Source organism: Ovis aries, chromosome 14 (genome assembly GCF_016772045.2).
Source record: "Ovis aries strain OAR_USU_Benz2616 breed Rambouillet chromosome 14, ARS-UI_Ramb_v3.0, whole genome shotgun sequence".
In the NCBI taxonomy this organism is placed as follows: domain Eukaryota; kingdom Metazoa; phylum Chordata; class Mammalia; order Artiodactyla; family Bovidae; genus Ovis; species Ovis aries.
The window spans coordinates 61,431,125-61,451,531 of NC_056067.1; the positions used below are offsets into that span (position 1 = coordinate 61,431,125).

General features: G+C 43.2%; 2 protein-coding genes across 2 annotated transcripts in view; both read right to left on the bottom strand.

The window, feature by feature from the left end:
• LOC121816555 (cationic amino acid transporter 3-like) overlaps positions 1-20,407 on the bottom strand; it is a 33,522-nt gene that overhangs the window by 6,451 nt on the left and 6,664 nt on the right.
• The window catches only part of LOC121816554 (cationic amino acid transporter 3-like), a 62,659-nt gene continuing 61,161 nt past the window's right edge, over positions 18,910-20,407 (bottom strand). The window contains exons 9-12 of the mRNA XM_060399104.1: positions 20,206-20,402; positions 19,845-20,011; positions 19,465-19,573; positions 18,910-19,298 (exon numbers count right to left, since the gene is read on the bottom strand). Of these exons, the coding sequence (XP_060255087.1) occupies positions 19,210-19,298; positions 19,465-19,573; positions 19,845-20,011; positions 20,206-20,402 (562 nt within the window). The 3' untranslated portion in view covers positions 18,910-19,209. The remainder of the gene's footprint in view (positions 19,299-19,464; positions 19,574-19,844; positions 20,012-20,205; positions 20,403-20,407) is intronic.

Here is a 20,407-nt window from a genome sequence, read left to right on the forward strand (position 1 = left end):
CCATCTAACCATCTTGTCCTTTGTTATCCCCTTCTCCTTCTGCCTTCAATCTTTCCCAGCATCAGGGTCTTTTCCAGTGAGTCAGTTCTTTTCATGAGGTGGCCAAAGTATTGGAGTTTCAGCCTCAGCATCTGTCCTTCCAATGAATATTCAGGACTGATTTCCTTTAGGATGGACTAGTTTGATCTTCTTGCAGTCCGAGGAACTCTCAAGAGTCTTCTCCAACACCACAGTTCAAAAGCATCAATTCTTCAGAGCTCAGCTTTCTTTATAGCCCAACTCTCACATCCATACATGACTACTGGAAAAACCATAGCTTTGACTAGATGGACCTTTGTTGGCAAAGTAATGTCTCTGCTTTTTAATATGCTGTCTAAGTTTGTCACAGATTTTCTTCCAAGGAGCAAGCGTCATTTAATTTCATGGCTGCCATCACCATCTGCAGTGATTTTGGAGCCTCCCAAAATAAAGTTTGTCACTGTTTCCACTGTTTCCCCATCTATTTGCCATGAAGTGATAGGATCGGGTGCCATGAATGTTTGAGTTTTAAGCCAGCTTTTTCACTCTCCTCTTTCACCTTCATCAAGAGGCTCTTTAGTTCCTCTTTGCTTTCTGCCATAAAGTTACTGTCATCTGCATATCTGAGGTTATTAATACTTCTTCCCACAGTCTTGATTCCAGCTTGTGCTTCATCCAGCCCAGCGTTTCTCATGATGTACTCTGCATATAAGCTAAATAAGCAGGGTGACAATATACAGGCTTGATGAACTCCTTTCCCAATTTGTCTCTCCCTTAACTCTCAAAATAATTAGATTAGTGGACCTATGGCAGGAAAATAGGTATTACCAGAGAGAAATTATTACCATAGAGAACTTATAACCTCAGAAAGATTTCCCTGCCTGGAGTGGCAAACATTTTTTCACCAAGCACTTGCACTTCCCATCACCCTATGGGTGTCCTCCTCCCTTTTGAAGCCCCAGATACTTACCTCATTCTGTTAAACTCATGGTACATATAAGCCTCCACTGACTGACTCTCTTGAGCCTCAAGTTTTTATGGGCTCTCAATACACAACAAATTAAATTTATTAATTTGTCTCATGTCAACTAAATTATTAGACCAACCAAAAAACCTAGAAAGAAAGGTTTTCTGCTTCTTAAGAAACCAAAAACTCACATGCAGAGCTGATACACAGTAGCTAATTAACTGGTGTAAGTTGAGTGGATAAGAGGGGCTTCCCAGGTGGTTCAGTGGTAAGGATTCCACCTGCCAATGCAGAAGACGCAGGAGACATAGGTTCACCCTGCATTGGGAAGATGCCCTGGAGGAAGAAATAGCGACATACTCCAGTATTCTTTTCCTGGAAAGTTCCATGGACAGAGGAGCCTGGTGAGCTACTGTCCATGAGGTCACAAAAGAGTCAGACATGACTGAGTGATTGAGCATGCATGAATGAATGAATGGATGAGAATATATTTTTTAAATTGAAATCAACCAGCTCTGCTGGTTCAAATCCAGCTCTGGAACATATCAATTTTTCTGAGTTTTCACAAACTGCGTAACATCTTTGCCCTCCTGTCCTGTATAACACAGGGAAAATTGTTATCATCATTATTCCCTTCCCTCTATGATACGTGTGAAATGACTCTCTTAGGAGCTTGGTGATCAAAGAGCTCAGACTCCATACATTTCTTCAGCAAGGATCCTGAAACCTAACAGCTTTCTGCTTCATTGCTTGCAGAGTGACATGAAATAGGAACTCTGCTTTGTGGCAGAAGAATATGGAGTTTGTAGGAGAGACAGACTCTAGCCCAGCTCAGTCAAAGCATCAAACCAGAGAGGTCTCCCAACTGCCTGGAGGGAGGGGGCTAACCTTCATTCTGAATCAGAAATGACAGGACTATGTTTCCTGCTCCTTTGAGGCCTGAAATGTTGCCTCACTACACTGCTCTGCGGGGCTAGGATGACCCAGTGACCATGAGTTACCTTCAGAGGGCTCTCTTCCCATGCTCTTAAACTCAAGCTCAGCATTTTGTTTAAGAGCAAGGATTACACATGTTCCCCATCCTGAAACCCCTCCCACCTCCTCCCCATACCATCCCTCTGGGTCATCCATGTACACCCGTGGCAGATTCATGTTGATGTATGGCAAAACCAATGCAATACTGTAAAGTAATTAGCCTCCAATTAAAATAAATAAATTTATATTTTTTTAAAAAGAGCAAAGATTATGAACCCAGGAGAATATTATTAGAATATTGGCTTTCTCACCACCCCTATGGCTTTGAAGAAGTCATTTACTTCTCCAGACCTCCGTTTTCCTCTTTTGTATGTTCTGCAGATGAATCCTTGTGCATGTTAAACAGTGCATCTGCTATGGACAAAGTATGATAATTTCTCCAAAAGCTAAAAATGGATTGATTTAATATATGATCCATTCACCCTATGGATGTATAACCAAAATAACAGAAAATAGATTCTCAAAGAAATATTTGTACACACATATTCAAAAGAGAATGATCACAATAGCTGAAAGTTGGAAGCAACCCAAATGTCCTTCCACAAAGAATGGATAAACACAGTGTGGTCTTTATATACAGTGGAATATTATGCAGCCTTAAAAAGACAGGAAATTCTGATGTGTACTACAAGGTGGAGGAAACTTGAGAATATTATGTTAAGTAACTTAAACCAGTAACAAGAAGACAAATGCTGCATGATTTCACTTCTATGAACCTCCAAGAGTTATCCAATTATAGAGACAGAAAGCAGAAAGGTGGTTTTCCAGGGGCTGGGATGAAAGGGGAAGTGGAGAGTTATTGTAAAATGGGGACAAAGTTTTAGTTTTACAAGATGAAAAATGATCTAGAGATTGGCTGCACAACAAAGTAAACATACTTAACATTAGTGAGCTGTGTACTCAAAAATTTTTTAACTGGAGAATAATTGCTTTACACTGTTGTGTTGGTTTCTGCCTCACAACAATAGGAATCAGCTGTAACTATTATATGTGTTCCTTTCCCTCTTGACCTTCCCTCCCATCCCCCATCCCACCCGTCTAGGTCATCACAGAGCGTCAGACTGGGCTCCCCATTATATACAGCAGCTTCACACATAACAGAGTATACATGTCGGTGTTACTTTCTCAACTTTCCACCCCCTCCTTTCCCCGCTGTACACTTAAAATCATTAAGATGGTTAATTTATGCCATGTGTATTTTACAACCGTTGAAATTGCTGCCAGTGATCAATAACAGAGCCAGCTTCACAGAGTTCCTAGATGTAGCAAACCCAAAACTGACTTAATATAAATTACCATGCAGTTGTCCTCCACGCTTACCAAAATCCACAGTTTTTCATGTCGATATGCTGTTGCTGCTGCTGCTGCTAAGTCACTTCAGTCGTGTCCGACTCTGTGCAACCCCAGAGATGGCAGCCCACTAGGCTCCCCCGTCCCTGGGATTCTCCAGGCAAGAATACTGGAGTGGGTTGCCATTTCCTTCTCCAATGCACGAAAGTGAAAAGTGAAAGTGAAGTCGCTCAACTCATGCCCGACTCTTAGCGACCCCATGTACTGCAGCCTAGTAGGCTCCTCTGTCCATGGAGTTTTCTGGGCAAGAGTACTGGAGTGGGGTGCCATTGCCTTCTCCACATGTCGATATGGTTGCCCCAATATCTGCAGAGGACGAACCCATAGATTTGGAGGGCCAACAGTATGCAGGAGACTGAGATCAGGTTCACATAATGAAAACCCTATATAAAAGTAATCTTTTTTAAGAGTAATTTAACCTTTTATTTTGCATTGCAGTATAGCCGATTAATAACGTTGTGATAATTTCAGGTAGACAGCAAAGGGACTCAGCCACACATATACATGTATCCATTCTCTCCCAAACTCCCCTCCCATCCAGGCTGCCACATAACACTGAGCAGAGTTCCCTGTGCTATACAGTGGATCCTTGTTGGTTATCCATTTTAAGTATAGCAGTGTGTACATGTCAACCCAAACTCACTAGCTATACCCCTTCCCCCTATCCTAAAGGTATTCTTTCATACTGTTTGAACATCAGTCTAAGAGTCTCCCAACCTCCAGACTTGATCCAAATCCCCACCCCTACCCTTTCACTTACAAACACAAGAATTCTCAGCTCCCCCTCCTTTCAACTAAAAACGGGTCTCTCCACACTCAGTCAGGAGCCAGGCTGACCCTCCTGCACTCTGGGGTTGCAGAGGTCTCTGTGGGAGGATATGAACTCAGTGCCCAGTCTTCTACAGGAGAAGGTGACCTGAGACTTACTGGATCTTTGGAGCAGAGCCTGGAGCACTGGGTCAGTCAGGGAGGCTGAAGTTAAGCTGTGCGGGGCTGGAGCGGAGACATCGCCAAAAACCGAAGCGGGAGTCCTAAGCACAGAAGACAGTCCTCACCCTTGGGCTGCTGGGGTGGAGATGGGGCTGGATGGGAGGGGAGTTTCTGCAATGCTCTTATCAGCTCTTGACTCTTCTGTTGTTACCCTCGGGGTGGAGGGTGGTTCTGAATTTCTTTTATTGTGTAAGGTATAGTACATAAAATTTACCATTTTAACCATCTTTAAGTGTGCAGTTCAGTCGTGTTAAGTATTTCACATTTTGTGCAACCAAACTCCAGGACTTTTTTCATCTGGCAAAACTGAAACTCTACCCATTCAACAAAATTTCCCCTTTCTTCTTTCCCAGTTCCTGGAAATCACCACTCTACGTTCTGTCTCTATAAATATGACCGCTCCAGGTACTTTAAATGGGATCATATAGCATTTGTCATTTCTTGTCACGCTTCTTTTACTTAGTACAATGTCCACTAGGTCAGCTGCATTTAGCTTATATTTCCTTCTTTAAAAGAACATTTAAAAAAACTTTGGCTGTGCTGGGTCTTTGTTGCAGCGGGCAGGCTTCATTTAATTGCAACTTTCAGACTTCCTCTATGGCATGTAGGATCTTAGTTTCCTGACCAGGGGATGAACCCACATCCCCTGCCTTACAAAGCAGATTCTTAACCACTGAACCACCAGGGAAGTCTCTTCTCTTCTTTTTAAATGCTGAATAATACTTTATTATTGGTACATACCATATTTGGTTTACTTATTCTTTGGTCAATGGACACTAGGGTTGGTTTCATGATTTAACTATTGTGAATAATGTGTTATGAACATGGTTGTTCAAATATCTCTCCCCAAGTGTGCTTTCAATTCTTTGGGTACATCTTAAGAGGCTGAATTGCTGGATCATAATGTTCTAAAATTTTTACCTGCTTGTGATGGAGAAGATGTTCACATATTGAGGAATGGGGAAGTCATTTTGACTTATCCATGGTTCACCCTGAATTGTGTGTGAACTAAACAGCCTGTCTAACCCTCACAGCTCATTTGTTTTAACCACTAAGGTAAAGAACATCTGTTTTGAAGATAAGGATTAGTAACTCCCTTCTCATGACATCCATGCTAACGTTTCCTCCAAGATAAGTTTCCCTTCCCAGACATCAGAGTCCTGCTGTCTTGCTGTCTATGTACTGTTCGTCTCTTTTGAAACCTTGAAAGAATACACCCTGTCATGTGTGATGTATGTTCTCTGTTTGGATGTGGCATAAGACTGTGCCGGAAACCATGCTTCAGTGGAACGGTTCTCAGAATTCCCTGGCAGTGCTCTGTGCTTCCATTGCAGTGGGCATGGGTTCAATCCCTGGTTTGAGAACTAAGAACTCTGCACCCTCCCCTCCTTCCTCATGCCATGCAGCAGGGCCAAAAGAAAAAAAAAAAAAAGGAAAACCAGAGCAGTTCCTCAGAGTTATTTAAGTGGCTGCCTCCCAGGCTATAGTGCTCAGCTTGGCTCAAGTAAAACTCTTTTATTCCCGTTAGATTGTTTACTGATTCTTTCCATGGACACTTGAACTCATTTGATCATAAAGGACCATGAGACGCATGAGCTGTAAGACTTGGGACCCAACTTACAACCCTGCTCCCTCCCAGTCCTCTTGTTGGGCTCCCCACTGTCTGCACATGACCTGAGACAGTCCAGTGTGGGGGACACACAAGCCCAGCAGGACCCCAACCAGCAGAAGGGGAACTTAAAGCCTCTGATGTTAATTCAAGTAACAAACATGGAACCAGCATCTCACGTGCACCCAGCCTTGCACAAAGGATGGAAGAGGGTAAAGGGGTGTGACTTGGTCCACTTCTTCAGGGAGCTCTGTTTGCTGGGAGAGCTGAGCACAGAGACAGAGAAGGAAAACGATGCAAGAGATCAGGAGCCTTGCTCCTCCTGGAAGGAAAACCCGAGAGTGAGAGGGAACGTTGCAGCTTTGGAGGATGCTAGTGAAGTGTTGACTAGATTCTGACCCGAGTCAAGTGACCCACGTGCTAAAACCCTGGGCACAAAGCAGCAAAGTGAAGTGAAAGTCACTCAGTCGTGTCCTGCTCTTTGCGAACCTATGGACTATACAGTCCATGGGATGCTCCGGCCAGAATACTGGAGTGGGTAGCCTATCCCTTGTCCAGAGGATCTTCCTTGTCCAGAGGATCTTCCTGATCCAGGAATTGAACCAGGGTCTCCTGCATTACAAGTGATTCTTTACCAACTGAGCTACCAGGGAGCAAAAGGAGACATAAATGCTTGACTGACTCTCACATTCACTTTTTTTAACATTGAAGTATAATTGATTTACAATATTGTAAATTGAAAAAAAAAAAAAAAACAGCCACACAAGATGAAATGAAGTGGCTTAACCTATTACAGAAAGTTTTAGTTCATTGAGTGAAGACACACTTGAATCCCCAAAATTGGTGGAAAAAAAAAAAAAAAAGCAGTGTAGTGTTAGTCACCCAGTCGTGTCTGACTTTTTGTGAGTCCATGGACTGTAGCCAACCAGGCTCCTCTGTGAATGGGATTCTCCAGGCAAGAATACTGGAGTGGGTTGCCATTTCCTTCTCCAGGGGATCTTCCCAAACCCTGTGCTTGCACCAGGGTCTCCTGCATTGCAGGCGGAGTCTTGACCGTCTGAGCCCCTTCCCTGTTTCTTGTTGGCTGACAGGGTCTTCGTGCGGCGGGGCTTTTCCATCTGCCCCATCTCCAGTGATGGGGCGGCTGCTCTCTAGCCGCGGTGCTCAGGCTTCTCTTGCTGGGGAACGCGGATCCTAGGGTTAGGATCATAGGCTTCAGCTGTGGCACAGGGGCTCTAGAGCACAGGCTCAGTAGTCAGGTGGATTACTTTAAAAGAAGACATTGAGATGTAACGGATCGGCGTCGGAAGACGCCTTCTCGGAGCCTCCCTTATCAGACTCAAAGCAGAAAGTTCTGGTAAGTATGGCTGCCAGAAAGTCCCTCTCTGAGGAGAGGGTGCGCCCAACTGCTCCCAAGGGCCCAACGGTGAGTAAAACTAGGACAATAATTGTGGACACAGTTGGGGAAGGAGAGGGTGGGACGCATTGAGAGAGTAGCATGGAGACATACACGTGACCATGTGTAAAGCAGATGGCCAGTGGAAATTTGTATGATGCAGGGAGCTCAGACCTGATGCTCTGTGATACCTAGAGGGGTGGGAGGTGGGAGGGAGGTTCAAGAGGGAGGGGACACAGGTCTCCCCAGGGCTGATTCATGCGGATGTATGGCAGGAACCAACAGAAAGTTGTAAGGCAGTTATCCTCCAATTAAAAACAAAGATATTTACATTAAAAAAATTTCACTCTCGGAGTTTTCTAGCCTGAGGAAGCTGGAAAGATCGCTCACACTTGCAGAGACAAACATTATTACAAAGCATCTCATCTCTGGTTTCTTAATCTATTTGTCTTTCCCAGAGAAATCCACTTATTCTTCCCATTAAAGCCTTTTCTCCCTATACCCTCTACTAAGTTAGGTACAGAAGCCTGTAGCTTTAATCATTTAGCGAATTATACTTTGTTGTCTCCTGTATATAATCCTTCCTCCTGGTAATTTGCCTTTTGTGTGTCTTTTTGCAGGCTCCAATCAAAAACCTGAGGATAAAGGAGGGACATATTTCTGTTCCAAGAGCAGCAAAGTTTAACTGTTTCCACAATCTAATGTTGCTACTGCATAAAATGTGTGGCCAGGTAAGGGAAGTAGTGGACAGCATTCAGGCATTTAACATTGCCATAGAGACGACTGTGTGCCAGGAACTAAAATAGGCATCAGAGACTTAGAAGGAGCACCACTCCCCACTTTAACAATAGGGGGCATTGGAGACAGTTTATCTGGAATCCACTTCACACACCTTTTTTTTTTTAAATTGTTAATTGGAGGATAATTGCTTTACAATGGCTTATTGGTTTCCGCCATACATCGCCATGAATCAGCCATAGGTACACATATGTCCCCTCCCTCTTGGGCCTCCTCTCCCACCTCCCACCCCATCCACCCCTCTAGGTTGTCACAGAGCACTGGGTCTGAGCTCCCTGGGTTATAGAGCAACTTCCCATTAGTGATCTATTTTACACCTGGTAATGGAAATGTTTCAATGCTCCTCTCTCAATTCGTCCCACCCTCTCCTTCCCCCACTGTGGACGCAGTCGCTTCTCTATGTCTGCGTCTCTACTGCTGCCCTACAGATAGGTTCATCAGTACCACCACCTTTCTAGATTCCATACATATGCATTAATGTAGGATATTTGTTCTCTTTCCGACTTACTTCACTTTGTATTAAAGGCTGTATGTCCATCCACCTCATTAGAACTGAGTCAAATGTGTTCCTTTTTATGGCTATGGGTCATACTATTTATTTATTTATTTATTTTTATTTTTTTATTTTTTTGGGGTCATACTATTTAATTGGTATAAATACTGGATCATTTTTCTGCCCTGGGGAATTGTCAACATTCTGGTTTTGGCTGATTGTGTTTTCACCCAAACTGTAAATCTATCCCTTATGTTCACGATGAGCTGTAGTTGATCTAGAGGCTTGAGGACACTCTGATTCAGCTTTTCATCGGGGCTGTGTTCCGGGCGGTGTTCTGTGTTGCCTGTTACAGCACACTGGGTAACATGGGATATCTGGCTGTCCCCCAGTTGTAAGGGAAGAACAACAATCAGGTGATGTCAGCCTCCTCCATCACAGTTTCACCCTCCATTGTTTCCCAGCCTGTATTTTAGTAGACTTGCAGGATGGTGAACTTGCAAGATTTTCCTAATTCTGTTCATCCTCTTCTATCTATTTTTTTAAAAACTCACTTAACAACTTTGCTGCTCAATTTCTTGACCTCCATCCCTCCTTCTTTCTACTGCAGCTGCTCATTCCCACAAACAGTTGAGTACTTCATAATAAACAATGTCCTCACTGTTCATAATCTCAGTTTCAAGCATTATTTTCTTCGGTAACGTCTTTTATTTTTACTTCTCTAGTTTCGCTTCCTGTCTTTTAGTTCCACCTTACCATAACCGTGGTCTTCCCTGTGGCTCAGCTAGTAAAGAATCCGCCTGCAATACAGGAGACCTGAGTTTGATCCCTGGGATAAGAAGATCCCCTGGAGAAGGGAAATGCTACCCACTCCAGTATACTGGCTTGGAGAATTCCATGGACTGTATAGCCCATGGGGTTGCAAAGAGTCGGACATGATTGAGCAACTTTCACACAACCGTAACCATTCATCAACCAACCATTACTTCCCACCCTCTTTCCTCACCTCTGGCAATGCAGGGTTTTTATTTTTCAATTAAAGAACTTTTCCTCATCATCTCTACTATCTAACTCTAAGAGTCCGTGATAGAAAAGTAAAGTGCTTATTATACAGCGTGATATATATCTCAGTAAAGCTGAGGGAGAAGATGAAAATGATCATTTCTCTTTCTCAGTAAAATAATTCCATTTATCTATTATTATTCTCTTTTCTTAAAATCTCTTTCATCTGAATTAATATGGCTATGCATCTTTCTTGTGTTATTGTTTGCGCAGTGTATCTCTTCCTTCTGCTTCCAACCCATTTGCTTTCTCATGTTTAAAATGCAACTCTTTTTAAAATTCACATTTATATTTTTTTCTTATTTTTTGGCCATGTTGCACAGTTTGCAGGATCTGAGTTCCCCAACCAGGGATTGAACCTTGGCCATGGCCGTGAAAGCACTGGGTCCTAAATCCTGGACCTCCAGGAAATTCCCTAAAGTGCAACTCTTTTTTTTTTAAGATTTTTTTTTTTTAATGTGGACCATTTTTAAAGTCTGTATTGCTTCTGCTTTATGTTTTGGTTTTTTGGCCGTGAGGCATGTGGGATCTTAGCCCCACGACCAGGGATCGAACTGGCACCCCCTGCATTAGAAGGCCAGTCTTAACCACTGGACTGCCAGGGAAACCCCTGAAGTACAGCTCTTGTCACAATATATGGTTACCTGTGTTTCCATCTCATGTGACAATCTTTTTTTTTTTCCTGTCGTTATCTTTATTTCTCATGTGACAATCTATGTGTTTTCACTGACAACAGGCACAAGAAGACACTGCTTATGTGCAAGTTAATATTTTATTTCTTCCTCTGGTTTCTGGTTACATTTCTGTACATTTTTCATGAAATTGCCATTTCCTTCTCCAATGCACAAAAGTGAAAAATGAAAGGGAAGTCGCTCAGTCGTGTCTGACTCTTCGCGACCCCATACTAACTCCTTTTCATTTTTGTGTACTTCCTAAAGGGTCTGAAATTATCACTCAATTCTATATCCATCGCTGAGTTTGGGTGCTTTGTATTTACATTATATGTGAATATTTTACATTGATGTTGAGTTCACTGTGGCCTGTGATTCACAGTTGATAACCTGCCCCCCTCCCCTCCCCCCACTCCGGGATTCAGCATGTTAGTCCTCCCATCTGTGCCTCCTCTTTGTGCCTCTTTTCTGTCTCAGATGGAAACACTTCTTCATCTCACTCTGTCTCTCTTGCCTTCTGCCCTCCCCCATGCATCCTGTTTTTGACATGAATTCATCACTGTGCCTTAGACCAGTGGGTTTCTGTCTTGGTTGCATTTGGAAACCAATCCAAATCCCTAAGTCAGGCTAGCCCTGATAGAATGGAAACTAAATCACAGGGGAGTCGAGAAAAGTCATAACCTGGGAAGAGGATGAAAAATTTCCAATCACGGTATTGTCAAAGATTCTTCCATTATGAGGGGGCCTCTTGGGAACGCGCACACACACACACACACACACACATACACACCACGAGTTTTCTCCACTATCTTGTAAAAGGAAGGAGTCTAGAAATAAATGTAGTTTTTTCGTGTTTGTTGATATTCTTACTCTTTGGACTTCCCTGGTGGCACAGTGGATGAGAATCCACCAGCCAATGCAGGGCACGATTCCTGGTCTGGGAGATCCCAGGTGCCATGGAGCAACTAAGCCTGTGCTCCACAGCTACTGAGCCTGTGCTCCACAATAAGAGAAGCCACTGCAAGAAGCATGCACACCAAAGCAAAGAGTAGCCCCTCGCCACAACCAGAGAGGAAGCCCACGGGCAGCAACTAAAACCTAGCGCGGCCAACATTTTAATAGCTTTTAAAAAATCAAATGTTTTGTAAAATTTGCCAGTGAAACTATCTTTTCTGTGTTGAGAGGTTTCTTATCACTGATTTAACCTCCTTACTTGTTATTCATATTGTTTATTTTACCCTGATTTTGTCTTGATATGTTGGATGCTTCTAAATTTTGGTCTGTTTCTTCTAGGCTATCCAGTTTGTTGGCATATAGTTTTTCATAGTAGTTTCTTATAAGACTGTGTATATTTAAAGTACCATTTATAATATCTCCTTTCTGATTTTATTCATTTGAGTGTTCTCTTTTACATTAAAAAATATTTATTTTAATTGAGGCTAATTACTTTCCAATATTGTAGTGGTTTTTGCCATGCATTGACGTGATTCAGCCACAGGTGTATTGCTTTATAATGTTGTGTTAGTTTCTGTGATATAATGAAGTGAATCCGCTTTGTTGCTGGTTAGTCACTCAGTCGTGTCTGACTCTGTGCCACGCCATGAACTGTAGCCTGCCAGGCTCTTCTGTCCATGGGATTCTCCAGGCAAGAATACTGGAGTGGGTTGTTATTTCCTTTCCAAGGAATCTTCCCAACCCAGGGATCAAACCGGCGTCTCCTGCATTGGCAGGTGGATCCTTTACTGAGCCACAAGGAAGGAAGCCCAGTGAATAGCTATATGTATACATGTGTCCCCTCCCTGCTGGGCCTCCTCCCACCCCGTCCCCCATCCCAACCCTCTAGGGCATCACAGAGCTGCAAGCTGAGGTGCCTGTGCTCTTTGCAGGTTCCTATTAGCTATCTGTTTTGCACATGTAGTGTATACATGTCAAACCTAATCCCCCAGTTTGTTCAACCTCTCCTCCCCCACTGGGTCCACATGTCAGTGAGCTATCACCTCACAGAAGTCAGAATGGTCAGCATTGGAAAATCTACAATCAATAAATGCTGGAAGGGATGTGGAGAGAAGGGAGCTCTTCTGCACTGTTGGTGGAAAGTAAACTGACCAGCCACTATGGAGACCAGGATGGACATTCCTTAACAGTCTAGGAATAAAACTACCATCCAACCTGGCAATCCACTACTGGGCATAAACCCTGAGAAAACCAAAGTCAAATCAAACCAAATCACAAAGATACATGTACGTGAATGTTCTTTGCAGTGCTGTTTACAAGAGGCAGGACATGGAAGCAACCTGGATGTCTACAGCCAGGTGAATGGATAAAGAAGATGTGGTACATATATATAACGAAACATCACTCAGCCATAAAATGGAAAGAATTTCAGTCACTTGTAGTGAGGTAAATGAACCTACAGTCTGTTATACAGAGTGAAGAAACTCAGAAAGAGAAAAACAGATATTGTATATCATGCATATGTATGGCATCTAAAAAATAGGACAGATCAACCTATTTGTAGGGAAGGAATGGAGATGCAGATGTAAGGACAGACTTGTGGCACAGTTGAGGAGGAGAGGGTAGGACGAACTGAGAGAGGAGCACTGACATTTATACACGATTGTGTGTGAAACAGATAGCTCGTGGAAGCCACTGTAGAACACGGGAGCTCAGTCTGGAGCTCTGTGGTGACCTAGAGGGATGGGGACATACACATATAGTTATGACTGAGCCTCCTTGTTTTAAGGCAGAAACCAGAATATTGTAAAGAATGAAACTAGAACACTTTCTAAGACCATACACAAAAATAAACTCAAAATGGATTAAAGATCTAAATGTAAGACTGAAACTATAAAACTCATAGAGGAAAACATAGGCAAAACACTCTTTGACATAAATCACAGGAGGATCCTCTATGACTCACCTCCTGGAGTAATGGAAATAAAAGCAAAGATAAACACATGGGACCTAATTAAACTGAAAAGCTTTTGCACAGTGAAGGAAACCATAAGCAAGGTGAAAAACAGCCTTCAGAATGGGAGAAAAGAGTAGCAAACAAAGCAACTGACAAAGAATTCATCTCAAAAATGTACAAGCAGCTCCTGCAGCTCAATTCCAGAAAAATAAATGACCCAATCAAAACATGGGCCAAAAAACTAAACAGAAATTTCTCCAAAGAAGACATACTGATGGCTAACAGAAGAAAAGATGCTCAAGACCACTTATTATCAGAGAAATTCAAATCAAAACCACAATGAGGTACCATCTCATGCTGGTCAGAATGTCTGCTATCCAAAAAGTCTACAAACAGTAAATGCTAGAGAGGTGCAGAGAAAGGGAAGCCTCTTACACTGTTTGTGGGAATGCAAACTAGTACAGCCACTATGGAGAACAGTGTGAGATTCCTTAAAACACTGAAAATAAAACTGCAATATGACCCAGCAATCCCATGCTGGGCATACACAGAGGAAAGCAGAATTGAAAGAGACATGTACCCCGATGTTCATCACAGCACTGTTTATAATAGCCAGGGCATAGAAGCAACCTAGGTGTCCATCAGCATGCGAATGGATAAGAAAGCTGTAGTACATATACACAATGGAATATTACTCAGCCATTAAAAGAATGCATTTGAATCAGTTCTAATGAGGTGGATGAAACTGGAGCCTATTACACAGAGTGAAGTAACCAGAAAGAAAAATACCAATACAGTATACTAATGCATATATATGGAATTTAGGAAGATGGTAACGATGACCCTAAATGAGAAATAGCAAAAGAGACACAGATGTAAAGAACAGTCATTTGGATTCTGTGGGAGAAGGTGAGGGTGGGATGATTTGAGAGGATAGCATTGAAATGTGTATATTATCATATATGAAGCCTATCGCTGGTCCAGGTTTGATGAATGAGACTGGGTGCTCAGGGCTGGTGCACTGGGATGACCCTGGGGATGGGATGGGGAGGGAGGTGGGAGGGGGGTTCTGGATGGGGAATAGATTTGCGATCGTGACTGATTCATGTCAATGTTTGGCAAAAACCACTACAATATTGTAAAGTAAATAGCCTCCATTTAAAATAATTAAACTAATTTTAAAAAAAAGAAAATCTGTCTTGAAGATAAGGATGAGCAACTGTCTTCTCACAGGTCCATGCCCTGGAAGATAAAGTTCCCTTCCTAGACACCAGGGTCCTGTCGTCTCACTGTCTGTGTACTAGTTTGTCTCTTGAAACCTTGAAGGAGTGCATCCTGTCATGCGTGATGTTTGCTCATTGGTCAGACAAGGTATAAGACTGTATTGAAAAGGTGCTCCAGGAGAGCAGTTCCTCAGAGTTATCTGAGCATCTCTCTAGAGTATAATCCTCAATTTGGCTCAAACAAAATGCTTCCCTATTCCCATTATAGATTGTTTATTGATTATTTCTTTGCCTGCTTAAGTATTTGATCACCAAGGACCCTGCAAAGTATGGGCTGTGAAATTGGGGGCCCCACTCAGACCCTGCTCCCTCCCAGTCCTCTTACACTTCTCAACTCCCCACAGTCCACACATGACCTGAGACACTCCAGTGTGGGTGCACCCCAAGCCCAGCTGGACCCCAACCAGGAGACGGGGAATTTAATATCTGATATTAATTCAAGCAGCACAGCATTGAATAAGCATCACAATTGCGTCCAGCCTTGCACAAAGGGGTAGAAGAGGGTAAATGGGAAGGTGTCCTCCTTGTCTTCTTCTTCAAGGAGTTCTGTTTGCTGAGCACATAAGCAAGGAGGGAAACAGGATGTAAGAGGTAAGGAGTGCTAGTCTTCAGAAAGGACCACCACGGAGCGGGAAGTAGAGTGGTGAAGGGAGTTGGGTGGGGTATTCGTGAAGGGTTGACTAGATTCTGAAATCTGTCAAGTAACCCTCAGATAAGACTCTGGACCCAGAACAGACCATCAAAAGGGAACTTAAATGTAGTAGTTGACTCTTACATCTTCTTTTTTTTTTTTTAATTGAAGTAGAGTTGACTCATAATACTGTAAAAAAAATTTTTTCCAAAATTCAACTAGACAGGGTGGAATTAAGTGGTTTAAGGTTTTCCAGTGGTCACGTATGGATGTGAGAGTTGGACTGTGAAGAAGGCTGAGTGCTGAAGAATTGATGCTTTTGAACTGTGGTGTCGGAGAAGACTCTTGAGAGTCCCTTGGACTGCAAGGAGATCCAACCAGTCCATTCTGAAGGAGATCAACCGTGGGATTTCTTTGGAAGGAATGATGCTAAAGCTGAAACTCCAGTAGTCTGGCCACCATGTGAAGTGTTGACTCATTGGAAAGACTCTGATGCTGGGAGGGATTGGGGGCAGGAGGAGAAGGGGACGACAGAGGATGAGATGGCTGGATGGCATCACTGACTTGATGGACGTGAGTCTGAGTGAACTCTGGAAGTTGGTGATGGACACGGAGGCCTGGCGTGCTGCGATTCATGGGGTCATAAACAGTTGGACACGACTGAGAGACTGAACTGAACTGAACTGAAAGTGTGGAGAGTTTAGACGCTGTCCAACTGTCACAGCAATTAGCCTCTAGGGGGCATAATGCCTCAAAGAGAAATTGCAATTCTGCTTACCAGTTTTAAAATACTACAGTTCAGTTGCTCAGTCGTGTTTGACTCTTTACGACCCCAATGACTCAACATCTCTGAGATATGCCCATATTGGCTCTTCACTTTGGGTCATATCGTTTATTTATTTATCTATATTTAAATTTATTTATTTTTAATTGGAAGATAATTGCTTTACAATATTATGTTGGTTTCCGCCATACATCGCTATGAATCAGCCATAGGTACATGTATGTCCCGTCCTCTTGGGCCTCCTCTCCCACCTCCCACCCCATCCACCCTCTAGGTTGTCACAGAGCACTGGGTCTGAGCTCCCGGGTTATAGAGCAACTTCCCATTAGCTATCTGTTTTACACCTGGTAATGGGAATGTTTCAATGCTCTTCTCCCTGTTCGTCCCACCCTCTCCTTCCCCCACTGTGCCCACAAGTCTGTTCTCTATGTCTGCGTCTCTACTGCTGCCCTACAGATAGGCTCATCAGTAGCACCATCTTTCTAGATTCCATACATACATGTTAATATATAATATCTATTCTCTTTCTGACTTACTTCACTCTGTATTAAAAGCATTATGTCCATCCACCTCATTAGAACTGAGTCAAGTGCATTCCTTTTTATAGCTGTGGGTCATATCATTTAATCAATATAAAAAGTGGACCATTTTTCTGCCCTGGAGAATTGTCAACATTCTCGTTTTGGTTGATTGTGTTTTCACTCGAAATGTGAATCTGTCCCTTATGTTCATGATGAGCTGTAGTTGATCTAGAGGCTTAACAACTTTCTGATTCAGCTTTTCATCAGGACTGTATTCCAGGCGGTGTTCTGTGTTGCCTGTTACAGCACACTGGGTAGCATGGGATATCTGGTTGTCCCCCAGTGGTAAGGGAAGAACAGCAATCAGGTGATGTCAGCCTCCTCCATCAGAGTTTCATCTGACAGAATCAGTCACATTAATTGTGTCCTAAATCGGACTTCATTAGAGCTTGCAAGACAGTGACTTTGCCTAATTCTGTTCATCCTCCTCCATGTATTTTAAAATTCATTTAATAACTTTGGTTTGTTTTAATGACAATACTTTGGCCACCTGATGCGAAGAGCTGACTCATTTGAAAAGACCCTGATGCTGGGAAAGATTGAAGGCAAGAGGGGAAGGGGATGACAAAGGATGAGATGGTTGGATGGCATCATCAACTCGATGGACATGAGTTTGAGTAAACTCTGGGAGTTGGTGATGGACAGGGAGGCCTAGCATGCTGCGGTCCATGGGGTCGCAAAGAGTCGGACACGACTGAGCGACTGAACTGAACTGAATAAATTTGCTACTCAATATCTTGACCTCCAGCTCTCCTTCACTGCACTTCAGTTGCTTGTTCCCACAAACAGTCCTCCACTTCATTATTACCAACATCTTCAATGTTTATCATCTCAATTTCAAGCATTCTATTTGCAACAACACCTTTTATTTTGACTTCCCGTTTCGTCCCATATTTTAGTTCCACTCAACTGTAACCGTTTATCAATCAACCGCTACTTCCCATCCCCGTCACTCACCTCTGGCAATGCAGGAGTTTTGCTGTTGTTGTTGTTGTTTTCAATTAAGAACTTTTCCTTACCAACTCTACTGTGTAACTCTTAGGGTCTGTGACAGAAGAGTAAACTGCTTATTACACAGTGTGATTCTATATCTCAGTGAAGCTGGAGGAAAAGATGAAAATGACCGATTGTCTTTCTCACTGTAAAATAACCCACTTTATCTGTTATTATGCTCTTTTTCTTACAATCGACTTTGTCTGATATTAATACTGCTCTGCTGGCTTTCTATGTTACTCTTTGCATGATGTATCTGTTCCTTTCCTTCTACTCCCAACCTACCTCTTTTCTCATGTTTAAATTGCAGCTCTTTTTTCTAAAGAAAGATTTGAGTTGCCAGATAACAGGAACATGAATTTGTAGTTACAAATCCTCCCACAAAGCAAAGCTCAGGCTCAGATGGCTTCTCTGCTCAAATTCTATCAAATAGTTAAAGAAAAAAGAATATGGACACTTTATAAGCTCTGTCAGAAAAAAAAAAGGAATATGAGAAGATGTTTAAAGTCATGAGTTGTTCAATAAAGCTGATTAGATTTTCGATTTTTTTTAAAAAAGTGAAATTCTTTCTTTTAAATTCATTTTTAATCTCTTTTTCTTGTTTTTTGGCGACATTGCACAGTTTTTAGAATCTTAGTTCCCTGACTGGGAACTGAACCCTGGTCATGGCAGTGAAAGTGCAGAGTCCTAACTCCTGGACCTCCAGGGATACCCTAAGTGTAACATTTTTTCTTTTGTTTTTAATATATATTTTTTTAATGTGGACCATTGTTACAGTTTTTAATGCTTCTATTTTATGTTCTGTTTTTTTGGCCATGAGTCATGTGGCATCTTAGTCCCACAACCAGGGATCAAACAGGCACCCCGTGCATAAGAAAGCCAGGTCTTAACCACTGGACGGCCAGGAAAGCCCCCTAAAGTGCAACTCTTGTCATAATATGGGCTTCCCTGGTAGCTCAGTTGGTAAAGAATCCGCCTACAATGCAGGAGACCCCAGTTCGATACCTGGCTCAGGAAGATCCACTGGAGAAGGGACAGGCTACCCACTCTAGTGTCTTGGGCTTCCCTGGTAGCTCAACTGGTAAAGAATCCACCTGCAATGTGGGAGACCTGAGTTCAATCCCTGGGTTGGGAAGATCCCCTGGAGAAGGGAAAGGCTGACCACTCCAGTATTCTGGCCTGGAGAGTTCCATGGACTGTATAGTCCATAGGGTCACAAAGACTCGGAAACAACTGAGCAACTTTCACTTTCTTGTCACAATATATGGTTACCTGTGTTTCCTTCCCATGTGACAGCTTATGTGTTTTCACTGGAAACAGGCACAAGGAGGCATTGCTTATATTCAAGTTAATATTTTATTTCTTCCTTTGGTTTCTGGTTACATTTTTGTACATTTTTCATGAAAATTCACTTTTCTGGATGTGTATTATGCTTTTAAATGTTTCTGTCAGCATTTACAGCATTGAAGTCACCTTGTCCACTAGCAATAAATACACAGCCGTAAATGCATTCCGCCTTCACAGTCCATAGAGGCTCACGGTGCCCCTCGAACCAGCAGATCTTCCAGGGCATGGAGGGATTCCACACAGCATCCATGTCCTGTAGTTAAGACAATTCATCACTAGGGATGTTTCTGTTAAGTCTTAGAAGTGGAGGCTGCTGGCTGTTGATCATTGTTCTCCTCCAGGCTGTGTCGGATCCCATATCCAAAGTATATGGCAAATCCTAGGAGGGGAATGAGACAATGAGAAGGGAAAGTAGGTGCTCTCCTCATTTACAAATACCCAATAGGGCTCCTATCATGGTGTCTGGTACAGTTTAGGAGAGAGGTAGTAGGAAGAATATTGGGCTCTGTCACTCAAGAAGCTCTGTAACCCAGAAAACCACTCACCAGTCGCCATCCAGATGCCAAATTGGGCCCAGGTCCGAGTGGTCATCTGTATCATTAAGTAAATATTCACAGAGGTGCTCACCAGGAAGACAGCAGGCATAGCAGGGACCTGTGAGCAAAGTCAGTTCATTCCTGAACACACCCCAGATGTCTGAAAGGGGGACTCTACCCCATGTGGGCAGGAAGACTCCAGTTGTACTCAGACTGTGTGCTCAGTGCTTAGTGAGACTGAGTTTGTAAAGCACTGAGTGTGGATCAGGGCAGAGTTCATTGGTTTCCGCAAATCCCCTCGTTGCCTGTCCAGCAAATGATGTTTAGACCTAAAGCACGCAGACCTCCTTCACTTGAGGTGGACACTTTGGGCACATGAGGTCACCTACCCTGAATGGAAGAGTACTGGGGTTCTGGGGCTGCCTCCAGATGATGACTGTGACCCCAGTGATGAGCAGCAGCAGCAGCACAGCCACTGTTGTGAGCACGGGGTCTCCAGAGAACACCTGGCTGGACCACCGGTACAGGATCAGGCTCAGGATTATCAGCAGAAGCACTGCAAGGGTCAAGGTGGAGAACAGGCTGGACCCAGAAGACAAAGATGTCAGGGCCTCGGGTCACATCCCTCCCCAGGCTGCCCACATCAGGAGGGGCCATCATATCTCCAAGACTCCTCAACTGACAAAATACACACTCCAGTACCATCCTGTCAATTTCAGGATATGACCAAGGAGAAATCCCACTGCTCACCAAGCAGGGAGGCACATCCATAGACAATCCGGCCAGATTTCCAGGTGGGGATGGTGCTGGGAGGGAACCACAGACTCTTTAGAATGCCTGAGATTCCTGCTTCAGGTTCAGATTCCAAAGGACCTCCTTCAACTTCAGGGTTTGTCTCAGTTTCCTCCTCTGTTTTCTCCTGGCTTCCATTCTGGGCTCGTTGACACCTGAA